Source organism: Bubalus kerabau, chromosome 8 (assembly GCF_029407905.1).
Source record: "Bubalus kerabau isolate K-KA32 ecotype Philippines breed swamp buffalo chromosome 8, PCC_UOA_SB_1v2, whole genome shotgun sequence".
Classification (NCBI taxonomy): Eukaryota; Metazoa; Chordata; class Mammalia; order Artiodactyla; family Bovidae; genus Bubalus; species Bubalus kerabau.
This window is the reverse complement of record NC_073631.1, coordinates 32359198-32372493: the sequence shown is the minus strand read 5'-3', so window position 1 is coordinate 32372493 and position 13296 is coordinate 32359198. Positions and strand designations below refer to the sequence as shown.

General features: G+C 38.3%; 1 protein-coding gene across 1 annotated transcript in view; it reads right to left on the bottom strand.

Moving 5' to 3' along the window:
* Positions 1–2284: 2284 nt before the first annotated feature.
* The window catches only part of ABCB5 (ATP binding cassette subfamily B member 5), a 120588-nt gene continuing 109576 nt past the window's right edge, over positions 2285–13296 (bottom strand). Inside the window, exons 25-27 of the mRNA XM_055589953.1 lie at positions 12075–12281; positions 5437–5583; positions 2285–3258 (exon numbers count right to left, since the gene is read on the bottom strand). Of these exons, the coding sequence (XP_055445928.1) occupies positions 3061–3258; positions 5437–5583; positions 12075–12281 (552 nt within the window). The 3' untranslated portion in view covers positions 2285–3060. The remainder of the gene's footprint in view (positions 3259–5436; positions 5584–12074; positions 12282–13296) is intronic.

Genomic DNA, 13296 nt, shown 5'->3' with positions numbered 1-13296 from the left:
TTTTTCTAGTTCATTCTTTCTCTTGCTTTCTCTCCTTTTCTTTTTTGCTGTACAATTGTCCAGAATGTTCTGGTAATTTAACAACTTCAACTATCTTCCTAGAATCTTTTCTTGACTTTCAGCTGGGGAGAAAATATTTTAGCCACGTATTACATTACTGGATTGTAGTAAAGCTGATGGTCAAACAAAATACCTCCATTCAATAGAAAATTTTACTTGGCTTATAAAGAATAGCATTGCATCATTTACTACATCTACAGAAGCACAGATCAGTTTATGAGACCATTCTTTCCTTCAGTTTAATAATGCAGCAGTGATTGCTTTCATTTATAGTTTTTCACACTGAATTGTCTATAACTTTTGCTTTTCTAAAATCTCAAACATCTTTAAGGAGCTCCTCAAGTAGTTTTAAAAGTAAAATATTTTAATAGGATTGAACTGTACCTTTATAATTAAGTATAAATCATTAAGGAAACATGCCTAACAAATTCAATTACATTAGTAATGCTTTTCAGTGTATTTCCATAGACATTGTATTCACAGATACTATGCTTTTTTTTAAGATGGGAAAATTATCCTAGGTTACCTACATGGGCTCAGTGTAATCATAGGGTCCTTATATAAGAGAACGAGAAGAAGGGCAAAGGCAGAGATGGAGGTATAATGAAATAATCAGAGATCTGAGGGATGCATGCTGAGGTACATGGGTAAAGAACAAGGAATGGATTTGTCTCTAGAGCCTATGGAGACTGATTTTAGACTTCTGTTCTCGAGAATTGCCAGATAACAAATGTATATTTTTTTAATCCACTACATTTGTGGTAATTTGTTACAGCAGCAATAGAAAAGTAATACAGACTTTATTAGTGTGCTTTTGCTAAAAGGAGGCAAGCTGTGTTGCTTGAGGTTCTATGTAGACATTTGATGATCCATGCATTTTTTAAAAAATAATTATGTCTTTTAAATGAGCTTTTAAATTTCTATTACTTCCAATTTTCCCAGTTTCCTCCCTTGACTAGTTCTTATGAGTGAATTTTCTAGTCAACTTATGATTCCGCTTCAGTAATCCTGGAAATAAGAGCTCAAATTAAAACAATGAATACACAGGTGGACACTAACAGAAAATATTTTCATACAGTAAGTCATATGCAAAGCACTCTATTCTATGAAACCGACACATTGAGTAGGCTAAAAGCCAGGTTATTAGGTATGACCTAAGATTACTGATTGGAGAAGGAAATGGCAACCCACTCCAGTGTTCTTGCCTGGAGAATCCCAGGGATGGCGAAGCCTAGTGGGCTGCCGTCTAAGGGATCACACAGAGTCGGACACGACTAAAGTGACTTAGCAGCAGCAGCAAGATTACTGAACATAAAAACATAACTCCATTTGTTTTAAGGAGTGGTAAGATAAAAAGTCAGTTGGTTGGGTTATATTTTAAAACCATTTTTAAAATAATACAGCAATTTAAAATTTTTAAATTGTGATGTTTACTAAAAGCAACTGGTCTCTACTTACTTTCTGCCTTCATCAGCTGATAACCCCACAGATCCTTGTATACTATCCAGGACCTCAGTTCTCAGCCTGGTTACTTGTTCCAGTGAAGGCAGTAGCTTTAAGAGAATTCTGCCTGTGGAGTACCCTTTAAAATCTTTTGAAATAAAAATACAAATAAAATATTAGACGGGGCTATTAATTAGAAAGTGTTTCACTGATGTCTGTAGGTATGACTGTGGAACTGCTACGGCTAAGCCCAAGGAGAATATAGGCTTGGCAGGTATTTCTGATCTAGGAGGCATTACAGAATTGAAGCCTGGACTGCTCCTGCTCTGAGAAATTAAGCATATCCGATACCATACTGCTCTCTCCCTCCTTACCACCCTATTCAGGAAAGAGAAACCACCAAGAGCTCGACATCCACACATAGCAAAGGGGCCACAGGCTTTCATGCCAATGCTTTTAAACAATAATCTGGTTTTCAATCCCCCAATCCTATTTTTATTTTGCATTTTCTAAAGTGTGGCATAAAACACAAATGGTTTTAATTTTTTTCACATTTCAGATTACTGGCAGAGTGCACTTTAGGGAGGCTGGTTGTAAGTATCACTGTAAATAGAAATACAATGAAGAACAGACAAAATCACTGGATGAAATTACATATTTAAGTAAATGTAAAACATGACTCAGTTTATCAATACTGTTATTTACGTGGAATTTTAAGATCATACATGTATTACATATAAAGTTTAAAAAAATTACTTGATTCAATAATAATAAAGGCATTTAAATTTTTTCACCATAGTAAAAGCAGCTCTTATTTTAAGTAAATAAGTGTTCATATATAGAATAAGCTTGTGAATTACTCTGCCAAACCCAAAGCTTGAAATAGTGGAATCTTCAGAATGGATCATGTAAACCATTTCATTTACTGAAGTGGAAGAAAACTACCCAATTCTGCCAGAAATTTTACATTCTTAATTACATTATAATTCTCCCTATCCTCTTGACAAAAGGATATAATGGAAGTTTGGGTAATAGTGGATATTCACTGAAAGAAACATTGAGAGATACTGTGCGAGAAATCCGATGGTCTGGAGAAAAGGCCAGCTCTTTTCTGGTCTACTCTCCTCTAAAAATTACTCTAATATTTGCTAGAAAATTTGGGATGTTCCAGATCATTCTTCCTGCAATGCCACAGGTCCAACTACATCATACTGTCTATTTGCTAAAATCTTTTAATTTAGTTAATTGGGTAATTTTTCCCTCTAGGAATATATTCCCAATTTTATAGCAGAAATTGATAGGAAAATACTTTGCAGCAAATTGCTTTATAAGCAAATGTGCTTTTTATAAATTGAAGGATCTATGCATCATCTCACTTAAATGAATTTTTGTTTCCTTTTAATCTGAAGGGTGGATGGTGTGTGAACAAAACATGCCTACTTGAATAGCATGATTCTATTGATACATGCAATAAACAAGATAAACATACTAAATAATTATTAGGCAGTCTTTCTTTGCATTACACAAAGATCAAAATATGTGTTAACTCCAACAGCATCATTGCACTGACTGTGCGTTTACTAATTTAAAATATATGCCTCGATTCCTCAGGAGCTCTTGATGAGTTCCTCGTTCCTTGATTTTTCCATTGTGCAGAACCACTATCACATCTGCCTTCTGTATCGTGGAGAGTCTGTGAGCCACCACTAGGCACGTCCTCCCCTTACTGGCCTTATCAAGGGCATGTTGAACCACCTGGAAGAGAAAAGGACCTGTGATTGCTAGCTTTGGTTAAATGCCAGTAAACTTGCCCAAGTCAAATTGATTAAGGAAATCTAATAACATTCATTATGTACTGGCGACCCACTCCAGTACTCTTGCCTGGAAAATCCCATGGGCCGAGGAGCCTGGTGGGCTGCAGTCCATGGGGTCGCTAAGAGTCAGACATGACTGAGCGACTTCACTTTCACTTTTCACTTTCATGCATTGGAGAAGGAAATGGCAACCCACTCCAGTGTTCTTGCCTGGAGAATCCCAGGGATGGGAGCCTCATGGGCTGCCGTCTATGGGGTCGCACAGAGTCGGACACGACTGAAGGGACTTAGCAGCAGTAGCAGCAGCAAGGAAACTACCCTTCTTTGTGGAATATCTTAATAGAAATCTAGAAAAAGTAATTATAGACACTAATTAAGATTTTTAATTGGAGTAGCTTTTGTGACAATAAAAATTAGATGGTTATTTGTATTTGAAAGTGAAAGTGAAGTCACTCAGTCATGTCCGACTCTTTGCGACCCCATGGACTGTAGCCTACCAGGCTCCTCTGTCCATGGGATTTTCCAGGCAATAGTACTGGAGTGGATTGCCATTATTTGTATTTAAGTGGTTTCAAAGTCAAACCCAGAAAGTAGTATTTCCATACTCAATTGTCTATTTACTTCATTTCTTCTCATAGTTTCTTTTGTTTTTGTTTTTAGAATTTAGCTGTAAAACTGTCCTAGCTAAAACAGCATCTCAGCTACAAAGAGGTTATAATGCTGTATATGAGAAATAAGGGAATTCCTTGGAGGTCCAGTGGTAGGATCTGTGCTCTCATTACAGGGAACGCAGGTTCAATCCCTGGTTGGGGAACTAAGATCCCACATGCCTCGCAGTGCAGCCAAAAACAAAACAACAAGAACAAACAAGAAATGGAAGCAGAAGGTAAAATCCGATTATTTGCTGAATATATAAAATATTCTAATGAGGGTCATCTCATTTAAATCCTTTCAGTATCTCTGTAAGGAGTATTTTCATTTTCCTGATAAATACACCAAGATTTGAAAAATTCAGGTCACTTGACCTAGGTCACACTGCTAGTAACATGAATCCAGAATTACAGCCCAAATATGTCTGATTCCAAAAGTCCCATTTTTTTCTTTCATAACACACTGTCTCCTTGGAAATCAAGAATGATAATCATCTACAAATAGTAGTTGTGTAGTGATTAATCCCATGGGATCTTAGATCAAGATACACTTTATTAGAAGTGAAAGTGAAAGTTGCTCAGTCCTGTCCAACTCTTTGCAACCCATGGACTATACAGTCCATGGGATTCTCCAGGCTAGAATACTGGAGTGGGTAGCCTTTCCCTTCTCCAGGGGATCTTCCCAACCCAGGGATCGAACCCAGGTCTCCTGCATTGCAGGTGGATTCTTTACCAGCTAAGCCATGAGGGCTTAAGGAAGTTACTTAACTTTTTCTAAGCCTTAGTGTGCTGATCTGTAAATTGAACATAGTAAAGAATAATTAATCAAACTGTTGTGAGGATTGAGATAGTAGTGTATAATAAGCACTTGATAAATATTGAAGATTATTATTCATTTAACCAGCTTTCATTTAACAAATAAGAACATACTATATATGCAAGAACTACTAAGGGACAAGAATATAGTAAAATTAAACATGAGAAGAAGCTTGAATTGTATGCCTATTGTTACATGTCTATTTGCCCCCTTGTTTCCTTTTCAAACTGAGCAAATATTCTAAAGAAGGTAGAGAAACTAGTAGGCTCCAACATTGCTATGTAGATCACTCTCCTATATATGTAGATTACCTTATTATTTTGTTTGGTATCATTAGAATAATAATAAAACAGGAAAGTAATCTTCCTTGGGCTTTTTCCTTGAGTGGAGAAGCATTTCAAGAATTGGGACCCTTTTGATGATGAGACCAATTCTAATGAGAAAACCTTCCTAACACACGAGATGCTTTGTGCCCCAACTCTCTCCCCCTTCCCCACCAGCCTCTGACCTTTACATAAAGGTCAAAACCTTAATTACAACTGGTGACCCTATGACTACAATTCTCTCCAGGCCTTTTTTTCCCCCACAAAATTCCAAAATACTCCACTCTCATATTTCATATTAATCCTGAGATGAAAGAAGAGAAAGTTACCTTTTCACTCTCATTGTCAAGAGCTGAAGTGGCCTCATCCAACAATAAAATTTTTGGTTTACGGAGAAGAGCCCTTGCAATAGCTAGTCTTTGTTTCTGGCCACCAGAAAGCTGTGTTCCTTTCAGTCCAACGTGTGTGTTGTATTTCTATTACAGGAACATGCAATTAAGAAAGCAAGTCTTGGTTATTTAACTTAACATGGCAACTGTGGGCGAGAGCCATCTAAATATTTCAGATTTTGCTACTCTATAAAATTTGTGTCCCAACAAGTGCTGAAATCTATTCTTGGGCTTTGTTGCAAATAAATGCTAAACCAGCAGTAAACACTACCATTTCATTTACATATCTAATCTGATCACAAACAGTAGACCTTTGCCATTTTGCTTCTACAAAAGAATTGTTCAAATTAAAGCATTAAAAAAAAAAAAAATTAGGGAAAAAGTTCCCAGTAAACACAAATCTTTTCCCATTAAGTTAAATTATCTTCTGTTTTCAGGTCAAAATGATTTAAAGTATCATTTTAAAAGAAATCATTGGGTTCCCTAGCTGTGGCTCTTACTAAATCTCTGTGGGCACATTTCTCCGGGTGTCATGATGCCATTCTCAGTGGTGCAGGTATCATCCTAGGAATAAGTTAGGCTGGCATCTTAAGACAGTCCATTCAACTTTTCAGGCCATGATAGTGATATTTAGCACTTCACAAATTGCTACACTCTGCTACTTACTAATGACTACCTCTTCAGTATTACACTCCATGGAAGGGTAAAGGAAATTTCTCACATATCTAAATCATAATGGATCAGCAAGCAGGCTCCCACTTGTTTTCTACATTATCCTGTTGACTCTGCTTTCCTCCAGGGTTTCATACTGCTCTCTATTAGCCCTTGCCAGTTGTCTGAGAAATACATGCCATTGGTACCCAAACAAGAATGTGTGGGTGGATCAGCTCCACTGGGAAAGTAAGTCCAACTGTACAACCTTCTAAAGGTGGATCCCGTGGCATCATTATAGAGAAACGCAGCACGTGATGATGTACTATTTAGCTTAGGACCCTGGAGAGGCCTGATTCAACTGCCTTTCCCTCCACACCTTGCTGCCTTCAGGAGGTGTTTCTCCAGCAGAGGGGGTTTTGAGAGAGCTTGTGAGTAACTTTAATAACAGATATGTCCCCTTAATCTCAAAGTTCATTTTTCAACTTAAAATGCTTAGTTGCTTACTTTATATCAAACAATGAGTGTCTGAATTATTGAAGCCCAGTAAAAGTGTCCTTTGTGAATGGTCTACAAAGGAAACAGACTTTAGCTATCTCCTTTGTGATTTTGGGAGATTCCCTGGTGGCTCAGATGGTAAAGTGTCTCCCTGCAATGTGGGAGACCTAGGTTCAGTCCCTGGGTCAGAAAGATCCCCTGGAGAAGGAAATGGCAACCCAATCCAGTACTCTTGCCCGGAAAATCCCATGGATGGAGAGGCCTGGCGGGCTAGAGTCCATGGGGTTGCAAAGAGTCGGTCGCAATTTCACTTTCATTCTTTTTTCTTTGTGATTTTACCTGAGACTGCTAGCCCACGGCCTTTTCCTCCTAAAACACATTTTATTAAAACTGGAATCACAGGGCTGTAGATAATTAGGTAAAACTCAACGGTTCGTATCCACACACTGCAAGTTTCCCATCTAAATTAGAGGATTCAATCTTAAGCCAAAAACTGGATTTGGTGGCAATGATAATGGACTTTTAGCTCTTTCTGCCAGTCTAGATTAAATTGTATGTGGATTCTTCTATTACAGCTGAAGAAGATATAATACTAGCTTAGAAATCACTTTGCATTTCTTGGTTTTCTTTAGCTTTCAGGAAGATGTAAACCTCAAGAATGAACTGGATGAAAATACAATTCAGATGTTTTTGCCCATCATTAAGCCCTGGTGGCTCAGATGGTAAAGAATCTGCCTGCTATGCAGGAGACACAGGTTCAATCGCTAGGTCGGGAGGATCCCCTGGAGGAGGAAATGGCAACCCACTCCAGTATTCTTGCCTGGAGAATTCCATGGACCGAGGAACCTGGCGGTCTACAGTCCATTGGGATCATAAAGAGTCGGACACAACTGAAAGACTAACACTTTCAAGCAGAGCAGATTATAAATATAAATATACATATTGTCTCAATAGTAATCTAAAAACATTTTCAGACACTTAAACTGAAGGTTTTTGTCTTTTTGTTTGTTTCTAATGAAGAACTACAGGATTCCATTCTTTCCTGTTTCAACTGAAAATCTAAATCAGTTTTCTGGCAAACACTAGGATGGTGAGTGCCCTGAAATCACCTGTTTTATGACATACTCAAGAAACAGTAGCTGTTCTATGTAAACCTGGGTCTAAATAACAACTGGATCCTGGAAGGAACATCAGATAGAGTCTAATCCTAAACCAACTGCATGCTGGAGATTCCTTGCAGGCCCTTTAAAGGAGTTTCAGGGTGGTTCCAATGGGAGCCAGGAAGTGGTTCGAGAGCTGACTGTGTGAAATTGTGGGCACTAGGGGATTTCTACATCTGATGTATTTCTCAGGGATCCTCAAGACCAAGCCAGTGTTATCTGAACTCCTCTCCCAGGCTGATATTTCCAAATGCCTGGAGGTTCTATTCATGGCATACACCATAGATTTGTTACCCTTGGCACACTCTAAAGTGAAGTCACTCAGTCGTGTCTGACTCTGCGACCCCATGAACTGTAGCCTACCAGGCTCCTCTGTCCATGGGATTTTCCAGGCAATAGTACTGGAGTGGATTGCCATTTCCTTCTCCAGGGGATCTTCCCGACCCAGGGATTGAACCTGGGTCTCCCGCATTGTAGGCAGACGCTTTACCGTCTGAGCCACCAGGGAAGTTTAGCCTTGATCTGCCAGACCGGTCCATAATCCTTTACCTGAAACCCACAGGGCTATAGTTGCTTAACAATTCTATTTTTCTTTACTTTAGAATAAAATACTATAAATTGTACACATCATACATTATATATATTTAATATGCAATATATATTATTTTGGGCTTCCCAGGCTTTGGGGGTAAAGAATTTGCCTGCCAGTGCAGGAGACACAGGAGACTCAGGTTTGATGCCTAGGATGGGAAGATCCCCTGGAGAAGGAAATGGCAACATGCTCCAGTATTCTTGCCTGGAAAATTCCATGGACAGTGTAGCCTGCCAGGGTCTCAAAGAGTCTCAAAGAGTCAGACATGACTGAGCAACTGAGCACACACACATATATTATTTAAGACCCTCAGAAAGGGCTGGGTAGCAATCAGTAATCAAATATGTGAATACTTCTGTAGAAATATTTGACAATTCATTCTAAGTAGGATTAATAAAGACTACATAAACCTCACGTCATTTTGACCACCCAACAAATTTACTTCAAACATATGGTCTTTGTGTGTGGAGGGGAGTGTGTGACGTTTAAGAACTTTTGGAAATTGGAACTGGGGGAAAGAAAAATATGGACCTGAGTTTCCCTCATCCAGGTTGTAATGTACCAAGACTTGCCCCTTTCATGTAGTCTGGGCCATTGCCACAAACAAAAGGCTGAGCTTCAAATGATTTTTTTTTTTTCCTTTAAAAATTCGATCATGTCACTTCTTTGTGTAAAAAGGTCTAGCGGTTTCCTCTTTCCAATAATAACAGAGTCCAAACTTAGTCTGGTAATTCAGAACCTTCACATTTAGTCCATGCTCATATTTGTGTGGCTTCTTCTTAATTCCCCACTTTATGCTCAGAACTTTAAACTTATTTTCCCTCAAACACATAAAACCCTTTCACATGTATGTGTTTCTGCACAAGCTTATTCTGTCTCCTAAAAATGGTGTTGCTCCCTGTGCCTAGTGAACTACTCATTCTTCAAAACCCAGTTCAAAGCAATATCCTCTATGGGGTTTTCTGTGAAACTTCGTCATTCCTGCTTTTGTACTCTCATCATATGCTCTTTGTGTTTTCATGCCAGAAAGCTGCCCAGTGTATTATGTACTTTCTTACTCACTTTCTACAGACAACCTGAAGCTCAGTCCTGACAATTCCACTTTTATGATATTTTTTACATCCTTTTCCTTGTTTTATTTTACTTTATTAATTCAGACCTCCATAACTTAACCCTGGAAATAGCTCCGAGTTGATTTCCCAAAATCCCTGTCCTTTCTCCACTTCAAATGGTCATTTACATTACTGCTAGACTAGTAATTTCCCTGTCCTATTCCAAAAGGATATTTTGGCACCAGATTTCTTTATGGTTCTATATATTTTGCAGGTAAGTGATATGAAAGTAAACTACAGTTTTATCTTAAAACACTTAGAAACAAGCTATTCTTTCTTTTGGAAATAACATTATGATTCTCAAAGTTGATTGTAAAAAGAATGCTGAATCTCTGCAGTATATAGTTTTGGGTAAATCTGAGAAATAGTACAATGAAAAGAATGAAAGATAAAAAACAATTTAACAGTAAAAGTCAAATGGTACAAATATAAAATGGATACCATTTTACCATACATGCTGCTGCTGCTGCTAAGTCGCTTCAGTCGTGTCCGACTCTGTGTGACCCCATAGACGGCAGCCCATCAGGCTCCCTCGTCCCTGGGATTCTCAAGGCAAGAACACTGGAGTGAGTTGCCATTTCCTTCTCCAATGCATGAAAGTGAAAAGTGAAAGTGAAGTCACTCAGTTGTGTCCGACTCTTAGTGACCCCATGGACTGCAGCCCACCAGGCTCCTCCGTCCATGGGATTTTCCAGGCAAGAGTACTGGAGTGGGGTGCCATTGCCTTCTCCTTTACCATACATAAATTAAAGAAAAACCCTATTAGGATTATGTAGATAATAATCTATCCTTGAATCAATAATTCAGTGAATGTCTTGGTTAAAAAAGGGGAAGCTATAGGGTCACAATATTTTGTTACTCCTATTATAGTTAGTAATGCAGAACCTTACTGAAGTTAGGGAAACTGAATTAATGGCCCATTTCTAGTTAGAGGAACCAATTAATGTGGACATGAGATGGTGAGGGATGATCTAGTAGTTTAAAAGAGAGTATGGTGACCATTATCCTTCTCCCAAAACAGGGCATTAGATTAGTTGTTTGATATAACGCTTACTAAACTTTGGCATTTCCTTTTAAAGTGAGCTAGAAAACCACATTATACAAATTTGTTTCTAATCAAAAGTAAGTGTGTGTGTATATATATATATATATATATATGTAGGTATATACATATACTTTTTAAAAAAATTTTTGCTGTACTGTGCAACATGTGGGGTCTTAGTTCTCTCACCAGGGATCAAACCTGTGCCCCTTTTAGGAAGTGTGGAGTCTTAACCACTGGCCCACCAGGAAGTCCCTATATTTTTATTTTATCTATGTGTGCATGTAGGTATAAATAGTAAGAACTTATAAGTTGCAATCAACATTAGTGTCTCTGTGCACTAATTCTGGATTTGTATCAATGCTTGCTATGCTAAAGCCCTCTTGATAGCCAAGATTTTGAACTTTTCTGAGATTTTGTGTCAGCTGTCACAGCCAATACAGAGAGATGACAAAAATGGCAGGCAAGGACCTAACACTCTAGTAGGAAAAAGAGACCCTAAACAAATTAATAAGCACCAGGGTAATTTTAGACTGTGGTAAGCACTCTGAAGACTATGCGATAGGCTATAAGGGCTGGTGGGTCCTCTTTAAAATAAGATGGCCACGGAAGACTTCTGCAAAAGTGACATTTGAAAGAGCTTGAAATTTAAGGAGCTGGCTCTTCGAAGAGTCATAGGAAGGGAGAACCCCGCTGAATAAATATGAGTGTAAATGTCCTGCAGTAGGGAATAAAAAAGTTCATGAGACAGAAAGAAGTCAGTATGGCTGGAGAGAGTGAGCACATAAAGAGATCAGGGCCAGATCACAGAAGGCCCTGCCAGTCTTTTAAGAAGTTTTGATTTCATTCTTAGTTCAAAGGGATGACTTTAGGAGGTTTTAGGCAGGGAGGGGTATGATTTACTTTATGTTTTTAAAAGATCCAATTGATGTGAGGAAGAATTATAAAGGGGCAAGACTGGAAGCAGGAAGACAGATTAAGAACGTACTAAAGTGGTCCTCTCTGATGTCTCAGATGGTGAAGAATCCATCTGCAATGTGGAAGACTCAGGTTCAATCCCTGTGTTGGGAAGATCCCCTGGAGAAGGGAATGGCTACCCACTCCAGTGTTCTTGCCTAGAGAATTCCATGAACAGAGGAGTCCGTGGCATCACAAACAGTCAGATGTGACTGAGCGACTAACACTTTCACTTACTTTCAAGGTGGTCCAGAGGGGGATGATGGTGGTGTAGTCATAAGTAGAGTATAAATGAATAGAAGTATAAAATGAAGTATAAATGAATAAATGAATAGAAGGTATAAAATAAAAATATGAAAATTAACTGATAGTCAGTGAATATTAATACAGTTGGTCTTGGAAAAAGTCACACAAACATAATCTCAAATTTTGCTTTTTATATCTCACTTTACATTAGATGCCAGCAATAAATAAATTGTGTAATCCAAGAAGCACATAAAAATAACCACTTAAGCCCAATAAAATACTAGACAGCTTTTAGTTCAAGATTTCAGACATTTTCTTACCTCAGGGAGACCCTCAATGAAAGAGTGGATGTTTGCTGCGTTTGCTACTTCTTTTATCTCATTCAGTGACACAACACGGCTGTTATCACCATAGGCTATGTTCTCAGCAATGCTACAGTTGAAGAGCACAGGTTCTTGAGAAACGATTGCTATCTGGGAACGGAGCCACTGTACGTTCAATTCCTTTGCATCCACACCATCAAATAGCTGCCAAAAGCAGAATGGAGAATGGTTTGTGAAGATCCAACAACTGCATCATGTTACAGCTCACTGCATTCAAACATATACAAATCATAACAAGAAGGTTAGGAATTCAAGCTGTTTCATAGCATAAATGTTACCTGAGAAGGGCTTATAAATCAGATGTTGTATAGAAGCAGACAGCATGTATTAATAACTAACTGAAGTACCAACTCTTAAACTTACTTGACATTTCTGGGAATGGCCATATATTCTAGAGACCTGCCCAGAGTTTAGAATGAAGTCTGGTGTTCTGGACTAAAGTCAGATGAAAAACGACCATCCTCCACTGTAAAGGACCCTGTTTTATTAAAGCCTAGTGATGTAACAAAATTCAACTGACATCTGATGAGCATAAGCATACCTACTATGTAATGAGGACTCTTCAGGCACTGAGGAAAGAGTAATAAATAAGACAAAGGTCTTACCCTCCTGTAGCTTATACTGTAGTGGAGAGAGGCAGGTAATAAGCACACTAACAACAACGTCAGAAAAATAAAGTGTCATGATAACAAGATAATGGGATAGAGAGTGACTAAGAATGTGCTGAGGATTTGGGAAGGGGACAGGTGAATGCATTATATTCTATCTAAGAAGTCACCTCTAAGGAAGTAGAATTTTTAGACTGAGATACGAATGATGAGAAGGCATTGGCAAAGAAGTTACAGTAAGAACAAATTTTGATCAGGGGAACAGCAAAAACAATGTGTGTTCAACGAACACTGTGTATTTAAAGAACATGAAGAAGTCAGAGAGACTGATACGCAGTGTATAGTGAGGTAGGAGTGATAGGAGAGGAGTTTGGAGGGAGAGGCAGGGGCTAGATCACAAAGGACCTTGATTTGATAGTATGGACTCTTGTTTATTCTAACTGCGATAGAAAATCATTGGTGAGTTTAAAAGACGGAGTGTGCTATGCTATATGCAAACAGCTGAGTGTGACCTAATTTTGGTACTCATTGTTCATTGTTTTCTGTGAAGA